The sequence below is a fragment of the Saccopteryx bilineata genome, chromosome 7 (assembly GCF_036850765.1).
Source record: "Saccopteryx bilineata isolate mSacBil1 chromosome 7, mSacBil1_pri_phased_curated, whole genome shotgun sequence".
NCBI classification, from domain to species: domain Eukaryota; kingdom Metazoa; phylum Chordata; class Mammalia; order Chiroptera; family Emballonuridae; genus Saccopteryx; species Saccopteryx bilineata.
In genome coordinates, this window is record NC_089496.1 from 21,216,924 (window position 1) to 21,241,784 (window position 24,861).

Here is a 24,861-nt window from a genome sequence, read left to right on the forward strand (position 1 = left end):
CCAACTGGCCAGGGCTTATGCAGCAGTTTTTTATTGAATGGGTAAATCTCGTCTTTGGTCCTGCAATGAAGAAATATCTTCAAGAAAATAAACTCCTGATGAAAGCATTACTAATCCTTGAAAATGCTGCAGCCCACCCACCTGGTCTTGAAGATGACATTCTTGATGAGTTCAAATTCATGAAAGTCCTCCTCCCACCCAACACGACTTCAGTCTTGCAACCTATGGATCAGCAGGGCATTTCCAACTTTAAAAAGCTTTACACAAAGCACTTGTTCTGCTGCTGCTTTGAGGTGACTGAGAATACAAATCTAACCCTTCGAGAGTTTTGGAAAGATCACTACAACATCGTGATATGTTCACGCATTATTGACTTGGCATGGCAAGAGGTTACAAGAAGAACCTTGAACTTGGCATGGAAAAAGTTATGGCCTGATGTTGTTACAGACAGGGACTTTGAAGGATTCGAACCAGAGACTGAGGTAGAAGCGTTGGAGGAGACTGTGTCCTTCGGAAAGTCAATGGGTCTGGAGGTAGATGAGGGTGACGTAAACAAGCTCGAGCTCATCAAGGAACATGAGGAGGAACTCTCAACTGAGGAGTTGAAGGAGCTACAGATGATGCAACATATGGAGCTTCTGCAAGAGATTAGTAGTGAGGAGGAGATAGAGTCAGAGGAAGTGATTTCTACAAGTGAAATTAAAGACATGCTGGCAATGTGGGAGAAGCTTTCAAGTTTCATTGAAAAGAAACACCCAGAAAAAGTTTCAACTGGTTGTGCTTCAGCACTTTTTAATGACACTTATTTGTCACATTTTGTAACATTTTAAAAGGCAGGCAAAAGTGCCTGACCAGGCGGTGGCGCAGTGGATAGAGCATGGGACTAGGCTGCAGAGGACCCAAGTTCGAAACCCGAGGTCGCCAGCTTGAGCGCGGGCTCATCTGGTTTGAGCAAAGCTCACCAGGTTGGACCCAAGGTCACTGGCTCCAGCAAGGGGTTACTCGGTCTGCCGAAGGCCCACGGTCAAGGCACATATAAGAAAACAATCAATGAACAACTAAGGTGTCGCAACAAAAAACTGATGATTGATGCTTCTCATTTCTCTCCGTTCCTGTCTGTCTGTCCCTATCTATTCCTCTCTCTGACTCTCTCTCTGTCTCTGTAATTAAAAGGCAGGCAAAAGCAAACCTCTTTGGATAGATTTTTATTCAAACGTCCTGCAAGTGAAAGTGCTGAAAGTGCAGCCAAAAGGCAAAAACAGGTGATGATTAAATGAAAAATACGTAATGTTCAGCTTACGTTAAGTTTAAAGTTAAGAAAGTGCATTTTTTTACAATTAAGTTTTTGTAGTTTCATTTTAAGTAAAGAAAGTGCAGTTTTAGTTTTGTTTAATGTAAATAAAATGCAGTTTTAGTTTACATTTAGTGTTAAGAAAGTGCAGTTTTAGTTTATATGTCTACAGTGCTGCATCCCTCCCTCCTCCTCCTCCATTCACCTCCGGTAGCCACACTCCTCTGTCTCCAAGGTAAGAATACAGTATAAAGAACACTTTTTTCTTTTATTTCATATATTTTGTTATGCACTGGTAAAGTATACATGTGTGTTTCTTAATTAAAAACATCGTTTTTCATAATTTAGGATGGTTTGGGGATGTTTCACAGGGCTGGAACAGATTACATCTATTTCAGTTATTTTAAATGGGAGAAATTTTTTTGATTTACAAGTTTTTTTTTTTGTTTGTTTTTGTTTTTTGTTTTTTTTTTTAATAAATTTTTATTATTGGTAATGGGATGACATTAATAAATCAGGGTACATATATTCAAAGAAAATATGTCTAGGTTATTTTGTCATCAAATTATGTTGCAAACCCCTCGCCCAAAGTCAGATTGTCCTCCGTCACCCTCTATCTAGTTCTCTGTGCCCCTCCCCCTCCCCCTAACTCTCCCTCCCTCCCTCCCATGTCCTCCCTCCCCCCCCACCCTTGGTAACCACCACACTCTTGTCCATGTCTCTTAGTCTCATTTTTATGTTCCACCAATGTATGGAATCATGTAGTTCTTGTTTTTTTCTGATTTGCTTATTTCACTCCTTATAATGTTATCAAGATCCCACCATTTTGCTGTAAATGATCTGATGTCATCATTTCTTATGGCTGAGTAGTATTCCATAGTGTATATGTGCCACATCTTCTTTATCCAGTCTTCTATTGAAGGGCTTTTTGGTTGTTTCCATGTCTTGGCCACTGTGAACAGTGCTGCAATGAACATGGGGCTACATGTGTCTTCACGTATCAATGTTTCTGAGGTTTTGGGGTATATACCCAGTAGAGGGATTGCTGGGTCATAAGGTAGTTCTATTTGCAGTTTTTTGAGGAACCACCATACTTTCCTCCATAATGGTTGTACTACTTTACAGTCCCACCAACAGTGAATGAGGGTTCCTTTTTCTCCACAGCCTCTCCAACATTTGCTATTACCCGTCTTGTTGATAATAGCTAATCTAACAGGGGTGAGGTGGTATCTCATTGTAGTTTTGATTTGCATTTCTCTAATAACTAATGAAGCTGAGCATCTTTTCATATATCTGTTGGCCATTTGTATCTCTTCCTGGGAGAAGTGTCTGTTCATGTCCTCTTCCCATTTTTTTATTGGATTGCTTGTTTGTTTGTTGTTGAGTTTTATGAGTTCTTTGTAAATTTTGGATATTAGGCCCTTATCTGAGCTGTCGTTTGAAAATATCAGTTCCCATATAGTTGGCTGTCTGTTTATTTTGATATCAGTTTCTCTTGCTGAGCAAAAACTTTTAATTCTGATGTAGTCCCATTCATTTATCTTTGCCTTCACTTCTCTTGCCATTGGAGTCAAGTTCATAAAATGTTCTTTAAAACCCAGGTCCATGATTTTAGTACCTATGTCTTCTTCTATGTACTTTATTGTTTCAGGTCTTATATTTAGGTCTTTGATCCATTTTGAATTAATTTTAGTACACGGGTACAGGCTGTAGTCGAGTTTCATTCTTTTGCATGTGGCTTTCCAGTTTTCCCAACACCATTTGTTGAAGAGGCTTTCTTTTCTCCATTGTGTGTTGTTGGCCCCTTTATCAAAGATTATTTGACCATATATATGTGGTTTTATTTCTGGGCTTTCTATTCTGTTCCATTGGTCTGAGTGTCTATTTTTCTGCCAATACCATGCTGTTTTAATTATCGTGGCCCTATAATATAGTTTAAAGTCAGGTATTGTAATGCCCCCAGCTTCATTCTTTTTCCTTAGGATTGTTTTGGCTATTCGGGGTTTTTTATAGTTCCATATAAATCTGATGATTTTTTGTTCCATTTCTTTAAAAAATCTCATAGGGATTTTGATGGGAATTGCATTAAATTTGTATATTGCTTTGGGTAATATGGCCATTTTGATTATATTTATTCTTCCTATCCAAGAACAAGGAATATTTTTCCATCTCATTGTATCTTTTTCGATTTCCCTTAACAATGCTTTGTAATTTTCATTATATAGGTCCTTTACGTTCTTTGTTATGTTTATTCCTAGGTATTTTATTTTTTTTGTTGCAATCGTGAAGGGGATTATTTTTTTGAGTTCGTTTTCTAATATTTCATTGTTGGCATATAGAAAGGCTATGGACTTTTGTATGTTAATTTTGTATCCTGCGACCTTACTGTATTGGTTTATTGTTTCTAATAATCTTTTTGTGGAGTCCTTCGGGTTTTCGATGTATAGGATCATATCATCAGCAAAAAGTGATAGCTTTACTTCTTCTTTTCCGATATGGATGCCTTTTATTTCTTTGTCTTGTCTGATTGCTCTGGCCAGAACTTCTAGCACCACGTTGAATAAGAGTGGAGAGAGTGGACAACCCTGTCTTGTTCCTGATTTAAGGTAGAAAGTCCTCAGTTTTATGCCGTTTAATAGGATGTTGGCTGATGGTTTATCATATATGGCCTTTATCATGTTGAGATATTTTCCTTCTATACCCATTTTGTTGAGAGTCTTAAACATAAAATTGTGTTGTATTTTATCAAAAGCCTTTTCTGCATCTATTGATAAGATCATGTGGTTTTTGTTCTTTGTTTTGTTGATATGGTGTATTACGTTAACCGTTTTGCGTATGTTGAACCATCCTTGAGATTCTGGGATGAATCCCACTTGATCATGATGTATTATTTTTTTAATATGTTGTTGTATTCGGTTTGCCAGTATTTTGTTTAGTATTTTAGCATCTGTATTCATTAGAGATATTGGTCTGTAGTTTTCTTTCTTTGTGCCATCCTTGCCAGGTTTTGGTATGAGGGTTATGTTGGCCTCATAAAATGTGTTTGGAAGTATTGCTTCTTCTTCAATTTTTTGGAAGACTTTGAGTAGAATAGGAACCAAGTCTTCTTTGAATGTTTGATAGAATTCACTAGTATAACCGTCTGGGCCTGGACTTTTATTTTTGGGGAGATTTTTAATAGTTTTTTCTATTTCCTCCCTGCTGATTGGTCTGTTTAGGCTTTCTGCTTCTTCATGACTCAGTCTAGGAAGGTTGTATTGTTCTAGGAATTTATCCATTTCTTCTTGGTTGTTGTATTTGGTGGCATATAATTTTTCATAATATTCTACAATAATTCTTTGTATTTCTATGATGTCTGTGGTGATCTCTCCTCTTTCATTTTGGATTTTATTTATTTGAGTCCTGTGTCTTTTTTCCTTGGTGAGTCTTGCCAAGGGTTTGTCAATTTTGTTGATCTTTTCAAAGAACCAGCTCCTTGTTTTATTGATTTTTTCTATAGTTTTTCTGTTCTCTATTTCATTTATTTCTGCTCTGATTTTTATTATCTCCTTTCTTCGGCTCGTTTTGGGTTGTCTTTGTTCTTCTTTTTCTAGTTCCTTAAGGCGTGAAGTTAAGTGGTTTACTTCGGCTCTCTCTTGTTTGTTCATATAGGCCTGGAGTGATATGAACTTTCCTCTTATTACTGCTTTTGCTGCATCCCAGAGATTCTGATATGTCGTATTTTCATTTTCATTTGTCTGTATATATCTTTTGATTTCTGCGCTTATTTCTTCTTTGACCCATTCATTTTTTAGAAGTATGTTGTTTAGTTTCCACATTTTTGTGGGTTTTTCCCCCTCTTTTTTGCAGTTGAATTCTAGTTTCAGGGCTTTATGATCAGAAAATATGCTTGGTACAATTTCAATTTTTCTGAATTTGCTGATATTGTCTTTGTGGCCCAACATATGGTCAATTCTTGAGAATGTTCCATGTACACTAGAGAAAAATGTATACTCTGTCGCTTTGGGATGAAGTGTCCTGTAGATGTCTATCATATCCAGGTGTTCTAGTATTTCGTTTAAGGCCACTATATCTTTATTGATTCTCTGTTTGGATGACCGATCTAGAGCCGTCAGCGGTGTATTGAGGTCTCCAAGTATGATTGTATTTTTGTTAGTTTTTGTTTTAAGGTCAATAAGTAGCTGTCTTATATATTTTGGTGCTCCTTGGTTTGGTGCATATATATTAAGGATTGTTATGTCTTCTTGATTCAACTTCCCCTTAATCATTATGAAATGACCATTTTTGTCTCTGAGTACTTTTTCTGTCTTGTAGTCAGCATTATTAGATATGAGTATTGCTACACCTGCTTTTTTTTGGGTGTTGTTTGCTTGGAGTATTGTTTTCCAGCCTTTCACTTTGAATTTGTTTTTATCCTTGTTGCTTAGATGTGTTTCTTGTAGGCAGCATATAGTTGGATTTTCTTTTTTAATCCATTCTGCTACTCTGTGTCTTTTTATTGGTAAGTTTAATCCATTTACATTTAGTGTAATTATTGACACTTGTGGGTTCCCTACTGCCATTTTATAAATTGCTTTCTGTTAGTTTTGTATCTAGTTTGATTCTTCTCTTTTGTTTTTCTATCATTTGTTTTTGTTTGTTTGTGTTCCATACTTCTTTCCTCTGTTGCTACCTTTTTTAAGTCAAGTGTTTTTGTGGTGGTTTTTTTAAGGGTGGTTACCATTAAGTAATGAAAAGGGTACCTACCATATTCATTGTAGTACCCTATCTTATAAGTATTTCTGCACTTCATCATCCTTTGCTACTGTTAATCTCCATCCTCTCCCCCCTTTTTTTCCTTTGTTGTCACAGTTTAAGTTTGGTTTTATTGTGTTCTTGGTGGAGCTGTTACTTGTGGTGTTGTTTTCTTTTGTTCTTTGAATCTGGTTGGAAAACCCCCCTTAGTATTTCCTGGAGTGGGGGCTTTCTGTTGATAAATTCTCTCATCTTTTCTGTATTTGTGAATGTTTTTATATCTCCTTCATACTTGAAGGATAGCTTTGATGGGTATAGTATTCTTGGCTAAAAGTTCCTCTCTTTCAGGGCTTTAAATATTGGGGTCCACTCTCTTCTAGCTTGTAGAGTTTCTGCTGAGAAATCTGATGATAATCTAATAGGCCTTCCTTTATATGTTGTACTCTTCTTTTCCCTGGCTGCCTTGAGAATTTTTTCTTTGTCATTGTTTTGTGTCATCTTTATTATGATGTGCCTTGGAGTGGGTTTGTTGGGGTTAAGAAAACTTGGTGTTCTGTTTGCTTCTTGAATTTGAGGCTTTAGTTCCTTCCACAGGCTTGGGAAGTTCTCGTCTATTATTTGTTTGAGTATATTCTCCATTCCATTTTCTTTCTCTTCTCCCTCTGATATACCTATTATTCTTATGTTATTCTTTCTGATGGAGTCAGACAATTCCTGTAGGGCTTTCTCGTTTTTTATTATTTTTGAGTCTCTTTCTTCTTCTCTCTGTTGTGCCTCAAGTTGTTTGTCTTCTATTTCACTAATCCTATCTTCAATCTGGGCTGTTCTGTTAGCTAAGCTTGTTACCTCGTTTTTCAGCTCGTGAATTGAGTTTTTCATTTCTGTTTGATTTGTTTTTATAGTTTTAATTTCCTTGGTAATATATTCTTTGTGTTCATTGAGTTGTTTTCTGATCTCCCTATATTGCCTTTCTGTGTTTTCTTGTATATCTCTGAGTATTTTTAAGATTTCTATTTTAAATTCTCTGTCATTTAGCTCCAAGGCTTCCAATATGTTAAGTCTTTTCTCCATAGATTTTTCCACATCTATTTGTGTTACCTCTCTTTCTTTTGTATCCATAATATTCGATTTCCTCTTTCTTATCGGCATCTGAGGGTGGTCTTATTGATAGCACTAATTAGAATTAATAAAGAGTAAAAAGAAAAAAAAAAAAAAAGGGTAAAACACCCCACAAAAAAAAACAGTAATAATTTATTATTTCCCCCTTTTTTCTCTCTTCTCTTTCCCTCCTCTCCCCTCCTCAGGGAAATATCGTGCCTATAATGGAGGGCCTGATTTGGGGTGAAGAGTTCAAGGGGCAAAAAAAGGGAGTAGGGACCTACTAAATGCAAAAAAAAAAAAAAAAAAAAAAAAAAAAAGGAAGAAAATCTTAGACAAGCATAAGATGATTTGCTTGTAAGTGGTGGTCAACTAAGATATATAATGAGAGGGATAAGAGGGAATCAGAAAAAAGGACCAAAAAAGAATAATAAAGAAGAAAAAATAAAAATAATAAGTAAAAATCTGTTGTATTAAGTGGAGCGAAGACTAAATACAATGGAGACCTTGGGTTGGGAGGACCCAAAATGCCACAAAAATAAACAAACAAGAGAGAAAAAAAATAAAAACAAAAGCAAAAAAGAGAAATAAAACCAAAAAAAAGCCTTGAGTCCCAAATTAACTAATTTGTTCGTGATTGAGGATTATATGGGAGGAAAGTAAAATGAGAAAAGAAAAAACGAATAGAAAGGAAAAAATAAGAAAAAGAGAAAAATGACGGAAGAAATAAAATAGGAGAAAAAAACAAAATAAAGCAAGACAAAAAAAAAAACAAAAGAGGAGAGAGTGAGAGTTAAGTGTTTTGGAGTATTACCTTAAAGGAGGGTGAGGATGAAGAAGAAAAATAAAATGCAACACTCATGGGTAGTGTAGTTCAAGAAAGGGGAAGCATAAGATGGGCAGAGAATAGAAGGACCGAGGTGGAGGAAATAAAGGCAAAAAGATAGAAGAAGCAAGCAACAACAACAACAACAACAAAAAAAAATTAGTGGATCAAGTTGTAAAGTCTGTGGGTTTTTCTTGATTTTGAGAGGTTAACTTCTTCCTTTTTTCTTTTCTCTCCCTCTTCCTAGTCGGTGACTCTGTACCCCAGGCTCTGCTCCTGTGTCACTCTTAGTTAGGGATTTGCAGTTGATGGGATTCTATGGCAATGTCATATAATTGGCTTTAGTCTTGCTGGAAGTAAAGGCTTGTTGGCGTTTGCAGGGTCCAACGATGAGAGAGTTTGCTTTCCTGGATTCTCTCTCCTAGTCCCCCCTTTCTGAATTAGCAGCCTGGTGATCCAGCTATAAGGCTGCAACTGCTTCTGCCTGGGGAGTAAGAGGCTCAAAGAGCTGGGAAATCCCCACTCTATCCCCACTCAGTGCAAGGCTTTGGGAAAGGCTCTGACAGTCAGGGCCTCCAGTGTAATCAGGCGGGGGTGGGAGTCAATTGTTGTCAAGGTGACTGTTCAGCGCCTATCATTTAGTTGGACCTCTCAACCCAGGCTTTCCACACTTTGTAGCCTGTTTTTGCAGGGAAGAAGAGGCACTAGTCTCTGCTTACGACTAGTGTAGTATAGACCTTATTATCTGCCAAGTCCTTCTTGTTAGCGTTTATCCCTGAATATGGAGGCTCTATCAATCAGAAGTTGCCCCCGCCCCTTTAGCGAGAGGCACTAAAAAATATCACGCCTCTTGTCTTGGATCGCTGAACTGAGAGAGATCTTATCAATTAGAACCGAGGGTGCGCAGATTTTATGGGTTAAGCTAATTTCAGTGATTGGGTCGCAGCTGTGTTTCAGAAGGTATTTTAGGCTGCCTGCGCGCACCCCTCCCCCAACGCTTGATTGTTATCTTGAATGGCTGGGTGAGGTGCCCCGCCCACGGAGAGAATCTCCCAAGCCTCTCCCGCTCGCCCCGCCGCTGGCGGCTAGACCGCACCAGGCGCAGGATAATGGAGCCCCCTGGGTGTGCGGGCCAGCAGGGCGCCCTGGGCGCGTGGAATGCCCAAGGCACGCGCCCGAATGGGGCGCTCAGGGCACCGGTGGCCGGCGACCCCCACTCGCAGTGTGCGGGCCGCTGGGAACGTCAGCAGTGCTCAACCGGACCGGGCGCGCGCTCGGGGACTCGTGGCGGCCGCTCGCGGTGGCGGTTCCGCGGGGGCTCGCGGCAGCTCGTGGTGGCGGTTCGCGGGGGTTCACGGCAGCTCGCGGGCTTGCGGCGGCTCGCGGTTCCCAAGTATATGGGCTGACTCACCGCGGGCGCACTCCCTGGCGGCTTGAATGAGCGTCGCTGCGGTAGCTTCCTCCACACCCTCGTCTCTCAGATTCAAGTGATAACAGTCCTTTCGCTATCAGTTTGTGTGGAACTCCGGAATGCTCCGAGGATAAATTTTTCTGTTTCTAGTTGATAAATTTGTTGTGATTTAGGGGAGAGCTGTCGGACGCGCTTCTCACGGCGCCATTTCCGTGACGTCACTCCTGATTTACAAGTTGACTGACTTATGAGCTCGGTTACAGAACAAATTAAACTCGTATCTCAAGGTACCACTGTACTTGTTAGCTGTATAACTTGGGCAAGTTATTTATTATGTTTGAAAACAATTTCTTCAAAATAGAGTTAACAGTATTTACCCCATGCCCTGCTGGGAGAATTATGAGTGAATATATGTATATATGTGCACATACATACACAACATTATTCTAAATATGTGTTAGAATAGTTTCTAACACATTTTATTATGTTTTCTATTATTATGAATATAATTGTTAGATTGTGCTTAATATAGTTTGAACACGTCAAGCTAAATTAAAATTATAAATATTCTTTAATGAAGTTTTTATATTAACTTCAACACTTCTGAAAATGAAGTCTAGAAATAAAAAAATTCATTTTATTGATCTACTTAATATAAACTGTTAAAATATTTATTCAGTGTATAATAGTAATAGTTAAATATTTTTGAGAGCTTACTATGTGACAAGCAGCCTCATATAACTCACCATAACTCTCTAAAACAGGTAAATAATATCCTTCATTTAACGAAAGAGGAAACTGATCATGTTTATAATTCAAACAAGAGGTTACTTGTTTCCTTTGTAAACTGGAAAGATCCTATAATTGCAGTGACTTCTGTACAGCACTTTGACCTTGCTACACCTAAAATGAACATCTTTATTTATTCCTGCAGTTTTCCTAGTCAACCAAATCACTTACATTTTGGGTTATGATATATGTTTGTAACTGTATCTGAATCATGTTAAATCTTTTTTTTTCTTTTTAACTCCTAATGTTTGAAAATGTGTTCATTTCAATAGACATCTATTTTAACAATATTAGTACATCATACTTAAGTAGAGTTTCAATTTTATAAGGCAATCATTTAAAAGAAACTTACTGATTAATACAAATGTTCCTCCTTTTTAAGATAATAGTTCTTACTACTTATTGCAACTTTTTTTTTCTGTTTCCTTGCAAAAGTTGAACCAAAAAAAATTCTGTAATCTAATACTTGGAATAATGGTTGAATTTTGTGATAATCCCAAAACGACGGCTCACGTCAATGCTTGGCGAGGGAAGAAGGACCAAACGGCTGCTAGCCTTTTAATTAAATTGTGGAGGAAAGAAGAAAAAGAACTAGGAGTAAAACGTGATAAATATGGAATAATTATTGGTAAGTATATGTATATCTGCTACGACAAGCAATTAGAAGCGCATTTTAAGAGAGAGATCCTGAAACGATGAGGAAAGTAGCAGACACGGAAAACAGTATGGTGGTTACTGCAGGGAAGGGGGTGAGGGGCTCATAAAGCATAAAGGAGGCCCAGTATATGGTGATGGAAGGAGACTAGACTTTCGGTGATGAGCACACAATGCAATATACAGATGTAGAGTGCTTGAAATAATTTTTATAGAGCTGTGCGCATTTTTATTGATTCATATTTATATAATTTTTAGTGCAAGAAACTTCAACTGTTGTTCCAAGTCTCTATGCATTCACTGGTTGATTCTTGTATGTGCCCTAGCCAGTGATCAGACCTACAACTTTGGCAGGTTGGGACAACGCTCTAACCAACTGACCTACTGAGCCAGGCCAATATTAAATGAAAATACTTCCCCTTTAACTTCTGATGATTTCTATCTTCAATCAGATTTTTTTTTTTCAGCGAGAGAGACAGAGAGAGTAGACAGATAGGGACAGACAGACAGGAAAGGAGAGAGATGAGAAGCATCAATTCTTCATTGTGGCACCTTAGTTGTTCATTGATTGCTTTCTCATATGTGCCTTGGCCGTGAGGGAGGCTCCAGCAGAGAGAGTGGCCCTTTGCTCAAAGCAACAACCTTGGGCTCAAGCCAGCAACCTTGGGCTTCAAGCCAGCAACCATGGGGTCATGTGTATGATTTCATGCTCAAGCCAGTGACCCCATGCTCAAGCCGGTGACCTCAGGGTTTCGAACCTGGGTCCTCCGCATCTCAAGACAGCGTTCTATCCACTGAGCCACTTCTTAGTCCAGCCAATCTGATTTTCTTATTTCTGAGTTTTGATCTACTATAACATAATAAAATAGTTTTTGTGTTTGTAGCATAATATATAGAAACCAAAAGCAAAGGAGATTACATCATTGTTAAACTGACATTATTCAAAATCTAGATTTCAAAATTAGTAAAGTTACATAAGACTTTCACTTTTTAAAATAATTTTGTGAAATTTTCATATCATATGTAAGTAATAAAAATGAAAGCTATTTTGCCATCGAATAAGGAGGAAATCACAGATTACTTATGCTTTCAAAAGAGTAACTGTGGATAAAGCACTATTTTACTGTTAGAATATTTTTATGTATTTTACAATGTCTCAACTAAAGCCTCAAAATTAAGTATTAATTTACTATGGTTTTTATCTTTCCCTTCTATGTTTTCATGACATCTAATGATTAGATACAAAGAAACCTCTATTTACTAGTTTTCAAGAAGAGCAAAAAATCATGCCGCTGCCTGCCAACTGCCCGAGTCTTGCAGTTATGGATGTTGCTGAGAACATTAGAGCAAAAATTTATGCTGTCCTGGGCAAACTAGGTAAGAAGCTACTCATCAGACTCACGAGAGCCTCTCTGTTTTTGCTAAGTGTGTACAATGATTTTGCTTTGGAGCCCATATTTTAAACACGATGAGAAAAGGGCCCTTTATCCAGCTAAATGCATGTTACCCCAGTGTCCAGGCTACCCCCCCGATCCACTGCACAAGGGGGTGTGGGACCCAAATATCAGTGTTGTTGAACCCCCCAGGCAATTCCAGTGTGCAACCAGGACTAAAGGCAGTTCAAGGACTAGGCTTAAATGCTAGAATTCTGAATCACCTGAGATTTTTGAGTCCTTGCATCTTATTAAGGAAAAAGTCCTTACTTTAGGGTCTGAAAGTACAATATCATGGTCTGAGCACAGCACATAAAGTATTCCTCTTTAATGACTTGGTAAAGGGGATCTGGGAGAGGTTTGTTATAGGAGGAAGTCAGAAGCTCATAGAAGTAACTTTTTCATACATCTAGATGAATTCTAAAGTAACTGTTTGCTTTTTTAATGGTGTGTGGTGTGTGTGTGTGTGTGTGTGTGTGTGTTTTAATGACCTGCTTTGTTAAAGTAATTCTCTCTTTATAAACTTTGTTTAGATTTTGAAAATTTACCTGGCTTATCTACTGAAGATTTTGTCACCCTTTGTGTTATACACAGGTATCTTGATTTTAAAGTAAGTACCACCTTAACCTTGTTATTAGAATCTAGTATGGCAAAAAATCAATTGGGAAATAAAAGGCCTGTTTGTAGTTGTGAGCAATTGCTTATGTGTGCTGTACAGTTTTTATTTTCTACTTTGCATCTTATACTATTCAAAAAGCATACCAAAAACTGATTGTGGATTTTCTGTGGGCTAAGAGTTCATCCAGCTATCAGTTTATGAAAGAAGAGGGATGTTACTGAGTTAGAGCTATTCAGAAGCCGAACAGAATGTTTAAAATATAATTTCTTCTCTTTATAGAGCAATTAGGAGCAAGAATTAAATGAATAATTGCTTATTAAAATAAATTATTATTTATTAAAGTATTTTATTATTACTTTATATGACGATCAAATATCAACTAAAGGATATTAGGTTGCTTACCTGGTTGGTTATATTTTTGGTAAATAAAGGCTTTTGAAATTTCAAAGAAGTCTTTTCAAGTAAACATTTTCTTCTAATGTCAGTAAACTGGGTATTTGAATGTTGTAAATGAATAAATTTCTATTTTCATATTAAAATAAGACTGAATTTTATCCCTCTCCTGATAAATTTTTCTTTCAATTTAAATGTACTCAAGCACATTAATTTCTAGACAATCCAGAATATGCACTGGAACTATCAGTTTGTCAGAACCGTGGAGTTAAGAGCTTGAGTTTCAATCACTGCTTTAGCAAGAAGGTGAAGGACAGGACCCTATTTCTCAGGGTGGCCAGGTTCTAGGGACCCAGGAGTTCCCATGTTCATTGTCCTATCAATTCAGCCTGACTCATCCTTCAATATAAAGGTTTAGAGAGGAAAACAGTAGTTCAGGGGGTGAGACTAACAGCAGTTTCTGCAGCTGTAAAAAGGGGGCATTGAGGATGGCGATGAACTAGGCTTAGGTCGTGAGCCACATCCATAAATACCTTATCATCGAAAACACTTGGTAAATTACCTCTAAATATTCAAGTGTAACTGGTGCTCCAAATCATTCCCAAAACATTTCACTTGTTCCTAAGGAGTAAGGTATGAAAAACTGGTTCAGTAAATGTTAACTTTGGAACAACCATTAAAATAAAGTATTACCTAAAATTGTATCTTTTATTTTCAGTTAATTTAACATTGTTAAACTTTGTTATAACAGGTTGGAGAAATATGGAATGAAATATCTGAAGAAATAAAATTAGAAAAGTTAAAACCAGTCACTGCAGATAAAAATATTTTGGAAGCTATTACAACAGCTTCAGAGAACATCGGAAAGATGGTTGCCTCTCTGCAGAGGGAGATGATTGAAAACCAAGCACACCAAGATGTGCAAAATGAACAGAAAGTATATGCAAAAGTAAGCCGCAGATGCCGAGGCACAAGATAATGGTTTCATTGTATAACCTAGTTGAAGTTCCCCCTAGGATAGATTTGCCTTACTTGTGAATGTTTCAGCGCTTAGTTATTTTGCAGTTTTATGTTACATTTACAGTCTTTGTACAGTTTTTAAAGACACAATTGAATTAAGGACTTAAGATATTCAATTACTATAGTCAATGATGTTTTATGGCATTGTAATTTGATTCCTATAGGCTTATATTTTAAACAGGGTGGAGACCTCAGAGTTCCATTTTTTGAGATGTCAAGCGGGCCCTGTCTGGATGGCTCAGTTGGTTGGAGCATAGTCCTAAAGCCCAGAGGTTGCTGGTTCCATACCCGGTCAGGGCACACACAGGAACAGATCAATGTTTCTATCTTTTTCTCCTTCTCTAATTTCCTCCCTCTCAAAAAAAAAAAAAAATCAATAAAAGTTTTTTTTAAATGTCAAATGGAATTTCAAAAATTGTTGGCTATTTAAGTGCATACATTTAACAAATTCTGACAGTGTGTCCCTGTGTCTATAAGTATAACTTCACTGGAAAGTTGGCCCTCACCCCTCACTTGGTGATGAGCCCTTACCGGTATGCCAGCCACAGACATGTGGATAAGCTTCATCCTCATGTCAGTACCTAAACTCTATGAGCATTCTGTGAGTCCAGAGATAAACTGCTTTCTGACTTTAAACTCTGTGAGCATTCTGTGAGTCCAAAGATGAACTGCTTTCTGACTTTAAACTCCGTGAGCATTCTGTGAGTCCAGAGATGAACTGCTTTCTGGCTCTAGCTGGTCAGAAAAAGCCTGTCAGGAACAGATATGCCATTTTCCTGAAGCTTTATGCTCGTGGGAACTAACCCATCAAGCTTTTGTGCAAATGGGTTAAGTGGCTATTTAACTTGTCCACAGACGCAAAGATGACATAGATTCCTTCTGATGCCTGGTGATCCTTTATGACTACAATTAAATACTTAAAACCCTTGAAAGTGATTCCCGAAGTTTTTTTTTATTGCTTGCTCCTTTCACCTAGACTTTCACATAGACTTTTCACGTAGAAGTGTTTATCTTCAGCCTAGTAGAACTCCTCGTTCACCTGTGAATTCTGCTCCGTTTTAGATACCTCCTTACTTGAAAGTTTGTTAAGACTTTTTATTATGTGGATGCTGCCATTTAACCCATTTACTTGCTCTTAAGTGGGGTAGCCCTATTAGAAGTTCTCCCTCATTAGTTCTATTGAATGACAGAATGTCTGCCCTGCAGACTAGCTATTGTCCATATGTTAGTTAGTGTTGATTTGTTATCCTGGCTCTGGCCCCACTTTTTAAAAGCAGTTATTTAATTAAGTGCTCTCAAGTTTGTGATGTAAACTTCATAGTACATTTTACACCACCCAAGATCACGTGTCCTCTGATTATATATTTAGTGGGCAGCGTGTTGAGAAGTATAGGGTTTGCAGCCCGTTAGCAGTTACCTCCACGGAGTGCCTCACCACAAGAAACTCAGCACTCACAAAACTGCTTGTCTGGCTGCAGTCATAAGTTAGAACTGGTATAACCGACACAATCTCTTGCTTAAACTGTTGTCAGTGGCAGCAGGGAGCTATATATTTTCTCCTGTGAATTTGTTGTTGGGTCATTCTCATATTTTGTGCTGGATTATTATCCATCTTCAGAAGTGACAGTCCTGTAAAATAGTCAGTCTTTCCGAGAATGATTGTTGTTATTTTTATATTTTATATATTTTAAATTTTTATTTATTGATTTTAGTGCGAAAGGACAGAGTGGGAGAGAGGATCATCAATCTGTTCCTATATGTGCCCTGACCGGGGATCGAACTGGCAACCTCTGTACTTCAGGACAATTCTCTAACCAACCGAGCTATCTGGCCAGTGTTAAATTTTATATTTTTATAACAACAGTTTTATATTACATTTCACGGAAAGCAAATCACAACCTAAACATAATAAAGGAAGGATTTTTTTTCCATTGTAATATAAATACTTTTGTTTCTTAAGTTGTTGAACTTTATAATTAATCCTTTTGCTAGTCAGCCCCAAAATTTACCTTGGCAAAAACTAGGTCTTTCGTTCGAAATAAGGGCTTTTAAATCCTTTGGTATTCTTTCACAGAAACTGAAACTCTTAATTATCTTTCTTATTTCAGATACAAGTCACACATAAGCAAAGAGAACTGGCTAATAAATCATGGGAAAACTTCTTGGCTAGAACATCAAATGCTAAAACTTTGAAGGTGGGATTTTAAAAATATTTAGATATCCACAACGAGTAACTAACTCTGACAAAAGGAACATTCTAGTAAAGCTGAAATGGGAGTTCAGAGTAAACGCCCTTTACAAGCTGCAAAGACATTCACATAACGTTGTAGCCCTCCTCTAGACATGCAGTTGTTAAATGTTCGGTTAGCCCACGGAAATAGTGGGGCGCTACTGTTAACAAAATCAAAGCAAAATGCCAGGTCTGCCCTTCTCACTGCAAGTTCTTTCCAACTTTACTTATGAAATACGCTCCTAACTAACTGCGCTCTTAAGGAATAGTGAATGAGAACCAGCCCCTTCCAAGCACATCATTGGTAACCTGTCCTGGTGGCTCAAATATTGAGCTTGAATATAACTGCAACAAATATAGAATTTATATTATTCTAAATGCTTGAAACATTTAAGTGTACTAGATTAGTATTTAATCTATGCAAAATATTTTGAAAACATGCATCACCTGATGTAAATTCAGTAGCTTATTCAACTATGCATTAAAAATTGAGCCTGATTTCTGTAAGACCTGCTTTATTCCTTTTTATATGGCCAGTTCTTCTAGAAATCTCAGTAATGGATTTCTTCTAGAAATCTCAGGGGGGTTTTTTTGTTTTGTTTTGTTTTTTACAGAGAGTCAGAGGGATAGACAGGGACAGACAGACAGGAACGGAAAGAGATGAGAAGCATCAATCATCAGTTTTTCATTGTGGCACTTTAGTTGTTCATTGATTGCTTTCTCATATGTGCCTTGACCATGGGCTACAGCAGACCGAGTAACCCCTTGCTTGAGCCAGCAATCTTGGGTCCAAGCTAGTGAGCTTTGCTCAAACCAGATGAGCCCGCGCTTAAGCTGGCGACCTCGGGGTCTCGAACCTGGGTCCTCCACATCCCAGTCCGACGCTCTATGCACTGCGCCACCGCCAGGTCAGGCTAGAAATCTCAGTTTTTAAGTGACCAGTGTGCTCTACAATGTACAAAAGATAAAATTTGCTAATAATTATCTTCTTAGCCTAAAGGAGTAAATAAATGCAGATTCTAGTGCTAATATAAAAAGACCAGACACAATTAAATAGTATTTGTATACTATAAATATTTATATATTGTAAGTAACATAGTTAATGCTTTAATAGCGATATTACTTTCTTTCTAATATGAAAATTTCCAGAAAGCAAAAAGACTTCAAGAAAAAGCTATAGAATCCTCCAGATACAGAGAGCGACTACCAAATACAATATTTCACCAGACAGATATTAAAGGCCTGAACACAACGGTATGATTTTTTTCCCATTACTTTTCTTAGTAGATACTGAATTTCATTCCCCAGAGCTTCATTTCCATAGAGTTTAATCTGGTATTTTTCCCTTTTGCTGTTCAAGTTTTATATAGTTAAGGCATATTTGTCTTCAGAGCACCTTCACCCTCGTCCAGTGCCAGTTTAGCCTGGACCCAGCCCTCCAGGAGTCCCAGGAAACTGCACAAATTCCAGTCAGACTGCACCTCTTCATCTCCACAGAGAGAGTGCAGGGCCCGTTGCCTGGCAGTGGGCCTGTGCCATGCCCAGTGTCCCCAGTGTCCTCTTCTACACATTTGGCTCTGATTGCAAAGCTGATAAGCAGTAAAAGTAGAATTTAAATCCATTTCCCTGGCTCCAAAGTTCTTATCTTTCCAATATGTCATGCTGCTTCCTAGTTACTTACTGGGCTCCTTGGGTTACCACATAGTTCCCTTGCTATGACAGTGACGTAACTTGAATTTTGGTGTAAGTCGAAACACTCCCTAGCCTAAGTCACTTCCCTATCCTAACACAGTGAAAAAATCATAATCTAGAACATAAAAACACAACTAAGCCGCGGAAAAAGGAAAAGCACATAAATGCACTGTACTGTACTGTGTGCTGTGTATTGTTCCGCCGCGCAACCAGACTAGTTCGCCCACATAGCCCATAGTAGGACACTAACGGCATAAGCTGAAACACGTCTCAATTTTTTAAAGTTTTTATAGGAGTAAACTCGAAATGTATGTCGAGACTGTGGTAATCTGAGGACACCCTGTATATGTACATTTCATGCCTTTCCCACATTAAGCTAAAGGATGAATGAGGTTTTTTTCCTACTAAGAAATTTTGTGAGTGGACTCTCAGCTATTTACCCTCTGCTCTTCCAGGTGCCCGCTGGTCGGGTAGTGATGGTGGAAAGCACTCCCGCCCACTTAGTGGGCGGGCCTCTGGCCGATACAGACATTGCTCTCCAGAGACTTCCTGTTCGAGGGGGAGCCTTACAAAGGGTGAAAGCTGTAAGAACGGTGGTTGAGCCGCAGAAGAGCGGGCTTACATAGCATGCGCCAGAGACTTCTCGAGATAATTCTGCTTATAACTTTTTAGGTAAATATGTCTTTATAAACAAATGTAAAGCAAATATTTTAGAATAAATATTTTAGAAAAATGCTGTAAAAATAAAAGCAAGCACATATAGTTTATTTTTATTGAAAATAACATATAGCTTCAGAAGAGTTGTCATCAATATCAATATATTTGGAGAGATTACTAATTCTCTCAACTGAAATTGTAAAATGTATTGGATTAGTTAAGACACTTTTGATTGCATATAAATTATTCCAACTGATTTAAGCCTAAAAAAAAGTACAGAAAGCTTTCACAGGCGCTGAGGCAATCAAATCCAGGAGTGATTAAGACTGCATGCATTGTTGGATCACGGGACGGAAGCTGCGGGTAGGACCTCTCCTTCCCTAGCTGCTCTGGGATTGTGTTCTCCCAGGTTGAGAACCAGCAGGGAAGAGTGCATGCTTGTCCCTCAGCAGTTCTGCGACTCCGTCTGCCTCTTGGAGCCCCTGACTGGCTACATGCCCATTCCCGGGCCATTCACTGTTACTTTGGCCAGAGCTGAGTCTGCCTATTTCTGCAGGCCAACCCCACCCAACGCATATGGATGGAATAGAGTAGGAACTCAGGATATTGTTATCATGAGTATATATGAATACTGGGCAACAAAAATATTAGCAACAAATAGGTTGGTCAAAGTAAAGTAAGTTATCTCTGTTGAAAAGCAAGTGTTAGTCATGAGGTAAACAATAAAAATTAAAAAAAACCCAGATGGTTTTACTTTTAATATACAAATATGCAAAGAAAACTCTATACTACTTCTCTTCTTTAATGGGGAGGGCAAGGGAGAGTGGGAGAAGTGTTTTCCCTCCTTTGGTGGTGGAGACATCTTGTCAAAGAATAGGAGGTAGATGCCTCAATGCTGGATGCAGAGCAGATCTGTGTCCCTGTGTGACACTATGAGGATTCCAGAGCCTGTCTCCATCCCCATCAAACCCCTCCCCCACCCAGGAAACCACCAAGGTGTGTTCTTGTCCAGGACTGGGAGAGAAAAGCACCTGTTTTCTTACACAGGAAGTTATACTGGAATTTGTCCAGACTCTCGGTCCATGAGCACACTCGGCAGTGTGCTGGTAAATGGGTAACAACCGGCTCTTCAGTGTGGGGAGCCCTCGTTTGTAGTGTTCGCCAGTTTGTATTCCATCATGACCAGTTCCCAGCTACCAGCATGCTGCTGCTGAATGCAGAGCTGGGGAAGAATGCATAGACTCCACTTTCATGATCAGATAACAGGACCCCAACACCCCACTAGGCCTCTCTTCTACTTCTTCCTTCTCCTCCTCTCCCACACTGTCCTCACTGTCCTCCCTGTAAGAATAGTAACATCGGTAATGAGGGGAGAAATGGCAGCTGTTACTCTAAGTAGAATGAGTTGCCAGGTCAGCTCTGACCAGCAGCCTTTCCTCTGGCCCAGCTGCCCATTCCTGTGGCCCACAGGAGTGAATTATATGCATCAGCTTATTGGTGACCTTGATCGCCTGCATCTCTTCCTCTGTTACCACCACCCACAGCAAGACATTAGAGGGCACAGGAAACCCTAAGCAAAAAGATCCCGGGTAAGGGGAGTCACTGAGACACGGGACTGGATGTGGCAGCAGTGATGAGATGCCCATTCAAAAAGCACCCAATACACCTCAGATACATCTCAGGTACACACAGAACCAAGATGAAGTGTCCACTGCTGAGAACAGTGGATCTTTTCCCCGTTTCGTAGACCATATGCTCCTTCCTCAGACTCTAAGCTCCCTCAGGACAAGATAGAAACTAGATCTTATTCATTATTGTAACCGATGCCTCACTAAATTAATTACGGAGTAAGTGTGACGGTGGCCTCATCTCCTGGCAGCCTTTCCCTTGTGCTTTACAAATGCAGCAGAGTCCTGGAGCTCAAAGGGAAGATTCAGCCAACAAAACACTATACAGGTAGTGCTGAACTCGGACCTGTTAAAGTAGTCCACGTGTATTTACTTCATAACAATGATAGACTTCCTCAAAATGATGAGGCATAAATACTCTTACATTACTAAAGCTTGTGTGGAAATAGACAGTATCACTTGGCTGGATATCATTGTTTTTTGTCTGTAAAATACTTGATGGCTCCAGATCAATTAGGACTGGCTATAATCAAAATATTCTGTGAGATCTGTGACCCTTTCCCCTGCCATGTAGACCTTACCTATCAGGACAAGGAGAGGTAAAAACGGGTTGTTACCAAGCAGCCATATAACAGCTGAATAAATGTTGGTGGGTGGAAGGCAATAATGATGCTTGATCCAGACCCTTGCTCTTGGTGAACAGACTGTTCCTGAGTTTGCCCGTTACAGTTCTGGCCACCCGCAGGGAGTGAGTGAGTCAGCCTGTGCGCTGACGTGCCACTAACTGGACGTCTCCCTGTCTGTCCTCACAGCCTCTGCTCCCACGCCACACCAAGCCCGAGGCTGTGCTGCTTCCCCTACGCAGCCTGATGGATAGGCTGGCGGGATCTTTCCTCCCATGCGTCAGCTGAGACAGGATTTCAAGCTCCCAAATGGAAACTTGCTAACAAACTAAATAGTCAAAAGAATAAAAAAAAATGAAGTTTAGTAAACAGATGGAAGTAGCTTCAACATCCTTCAGTAATGAGATTTTTATGGTACGAGACAACTATTCCATGGTAAAACTCTGTTAGCCACTTACTGTCTCTCACTGGATGAAAACCGGTGAATAATTAGGTGAGTCGCTTGCTCACCTTGTCCTCGGTCTGCCGTCTGCAACACAAGGTACATTTCATATCACAGGGCAAACTAGGGTGGGCATCCTGAGTCCTTCCAGGTAAAATAGCCAGTTTCTTTCATCATTCTTACTTAATCCATCCAGACTTTCTGAATCTAGCCAGCCCCTCTGAAGTGCTACAACTGATTATTCCTCTATACTGTGACCAGCAGAGAGAAAGATTTTCAGGTATAACCAGACTCATGGAAGGCATGTAATGAAACTAATCTCTCTCATTTTTACACACTTTCTGCTCACATAGCCTAAGCTATGATTGCTTGCATTTAGTTTACAGTCAAGGGAAATGTCAGAGATACTTTCTATGAGAGAGAGAAGCAGCCCCTGACATCCAGAAACTGGCCTGGTGCTATCAGGTCAAAATTCTATAGGTAGACCCAGTGCTCAGACCTTGACTTCTAATAATCTTCTCCTATAAAAGAAACCAGGGCTCCTTGGAGACATGGGTGGTACTAGAGATGGGACAGTAATACATAAGATGCGTCGGGATGCCCAACCAGGCGGTGGTGCAGTGGATAGAGCGTTGGCTGAGAAGCTGAAGACCCAGGTTCAGAACCCTGAGGTCGCTGGCTTGAGCACAGGGTCACCAGCTTGAGTGTGCGGTCATAGGCGTGACCCCATGGTCGCTGGCTTGAGCAAGGGGTCACTGGCTCAGCTGGAGTTCCCCTTTGTCTTTGATGCGACAAAAATTTTATGACAACTGTGATTGAAGACAAGTGGACAATTCATTAGGCTAAAAGTTTGTTGTCTTGGTTTATGGATTGAACTGTTGAGCTTCAATCTTATATGCTCATGAGTTGTAAAAGAGAACCATTTTCTAAGAGAAATCATGACCCTGTGCCTCTGCCTCAGGAAATGAATTAGGTGTCTTCAAGGGTTTCTATCTGGTCTTTTTTTTCTGTATTTTTCTGAAGCTGGAAACGGGGAGAGACAGTCAGACAGACTCCCGCATGCGCCCGACCGGGATCCACCCGGCACACCCACCAGGGGTGATGCTCTGCCCACCAGGGGGCGATGCTCTGCCCCTCTGGGGCGTCGCTCTGTTGCGACCAGAGCCACTCTAGCGCCTGGGGCAGAGGCCAAGGAGCCATCCCCAGCGCCCGGGCCATCTTTGCTCCAATGGAGCCTTGGCTGTGGGAGGGGAAGAGAGAGACAGAGAGGAAGGAGAGGGGGAGGGGTGGAGAAGCAAATGGGCACTTCTCCTGTGTGCCCTGGCCGGGAATCAAACCCGGGATTTCTGCACACCAGGCCGATGCTCTACCACTGAGCCAAACCGGCCAGGGCCTCTATCTGGTCATTCTTATAAGAGAACGTAAGACCTACCCTCCAACCAGTTTATTTTCCAAACTTAGGAATCTACCTTTCATTGGCAAGATAAAATATTTTTATATTTTTAAATTTTGTATTGAATTTATTGGGTTGACATTGGTTAATAATACAGGTTTCAGGTGAACAATTCTACAGCACATCATCTGTATAGTGCACTGTGTGCTCACCACCCGAAGTCGCGTCTCCACCACCATTATCCCCCCTCTCCCCTCCTTCCCCTCCCCCACCCTTCTCTCCTGCAGCCCCCACTCTCTTGTCTGTGTCTGTTTTTTTCTTTGTTTAATCCCTTCACCTTTTCCCCCCCAGCTCCCCAATACCTCTCCCAATACAGCTGTCAGTCTGTATTGATGAGTCTGTTTCTATTTTGTTTGTTAATTTATCTTGTTCATTAGATTCCACATAGAAGTGAAATCATAATGGTACTTGTCTTTCTCTGACTGGCTTATTTCACATAGCATAATCCTCTCCAGGTCCATCCATGCTTTTGCAAAAAGTAAGGTTTCCTTCCTTTTTATGGCTGAGTAGTGTTCCCCCCTGTATGCACCGCAGCTTTTCATCCACTCGTCTCCCGGTGGGCACTCGAGCTGCTTCCCCAGTCTGGCCACTGGGAGGAGCGCCGCAGTGAACATAGGGTGCATGTATTCTCTCAAATTAGTGTTTCTGAATTCTTTGGATACATTCCAAGAAGTGTAATTGCTAGGTCATAAGGCAATTCCATTTTTAAAAATTATTATTTAGTTAGTTACTGTAGTTAAGAGAGATAGCAAAAGAGAATGAGAGTGACAGAGAGAGGGGAGAAGCAGGAAACATCAACTCCCATATGTGGCTTGACCGGGCAAGCTCAGGGTTTCGAAACGGTGACCTCAACAGTCCAGGTCGGGGCTTTGTCCACTGCGCCACCACAGGTCAGGCTCCATTTTTAATTTTTTGAGGTAACTGTACTGCTTCCCACAATGGCTGCACCCATCTGCATTCCCACCAATAGTGCATGTGAGTTCTCTCTTCTCCACATCCTCACCAACACTTGTTTGTTGATTTATTTATTTTTTATTTTTTGTATTTTTCCGAAGCTGGAAACGGGGAGAGACAGTCAGAAGACTCCCGCATGCGCCCGACCGGGATCCACCCGGCACGCCCACCAGGGGCGAAGCTCTGCCCACCAGGGGGCAATGCTCTGCCCCTCTGGGGCATCGCTCCATCTCGACCAGAGCCACTCTAGCGCCTGGGGCAGAGGCCAAGGAGCCATCCCCAGCGCCCGGGCCATCTTTGCTCCAATGGAGCCTCGCTGCGGGAGGAGAAGAGAGAGACAGAGAGGAAGGAGAGGGGGAGGGGTGGAGAAGCAGATGGGCGCTTCTCCTGTGTGCCCTGGCCGGGAATCGAACCCGGGACCCCTGCACACCAGGCCGACGCTCTACCACTGAGCCAACCAGCCAGGGCATGTTGATTTATTGATGGTAGCCATTCTGACAGGTGTGAGGTGATAACTCATTGTGGTTTTAATTTGCATGTCTCTAGTAATTAATGACATTGAGCATCTTTTCCTATGTCTATTGGTCATCTGTACATCTTCTACTTCATGTTACACTACTGTTTGATATATTTCTTTAAAGCTTCATATCTTTTTTGAAATAATATGTGATATAAATAGGACATATAAAAAAATAACTGAGCTAACACCTAAAGACAAAAATTCTATCCAACTGCTTTTTATTAAAATAAAGTTTCTTACTATCTTTTGTTTGCTATTCCTTTTTAAAAAATGAAGGCAATATAACTGAGAAAATAAAATTTAATTCATAGAAAAATATTTTAATATATAAGATGGCTCAGTGATGAAATGCACATATCAAAACCACACAGTACACTACATCAAAATTAAATAT

General features: G+C 39.9%; 1 protein-coding gene across 2 annotated transcripts in view; it reads left to right on the forward strand.

Annotated features, from left to right (window-relative positions):
• Positions 1-19,532, forward strand: part of CFAP69 (cilia and flagella associated protein 69) — a 68,911-nt gene extending 49,379 nt beyond the window's left edge. For both annotated transcript variants that reach the window (XM_066239821.1, XM_066239822.1), the window contains exons 17-23: positions 10,585-10,777; positions 12,043-12,180; positions 12,770-12,846; positions 14,000-14,197; positions 16,377-16,463; positions 17,648-17,752; positions 18,646-19,532. In XM_066239821.1, the coding sequence (XP_066095918.1) occupies positions 10,585-10,777; positions 12,043-12,180; positions 12,770-12,846; positions 14,000-14,197; positions 16,377-16,463; positions 17,648-17,752; positions 18,646-18,816 (969 nt within the window). In that variant the 3' untranslated portion in view covers positions 18,817-19,532. The remainder of the gene's footprint in view (positions 1-10,584; positions 10,778-12,042; positions 12,181-12,769; positions 12,847-13,999; positions 14,198-16,376; positions 16,464-17,647; positions 17,753-18,645) is intronic.
• The last annotated feature ends 5,329 nt before the right edge of the window (positions 19,533-24,861 follow it).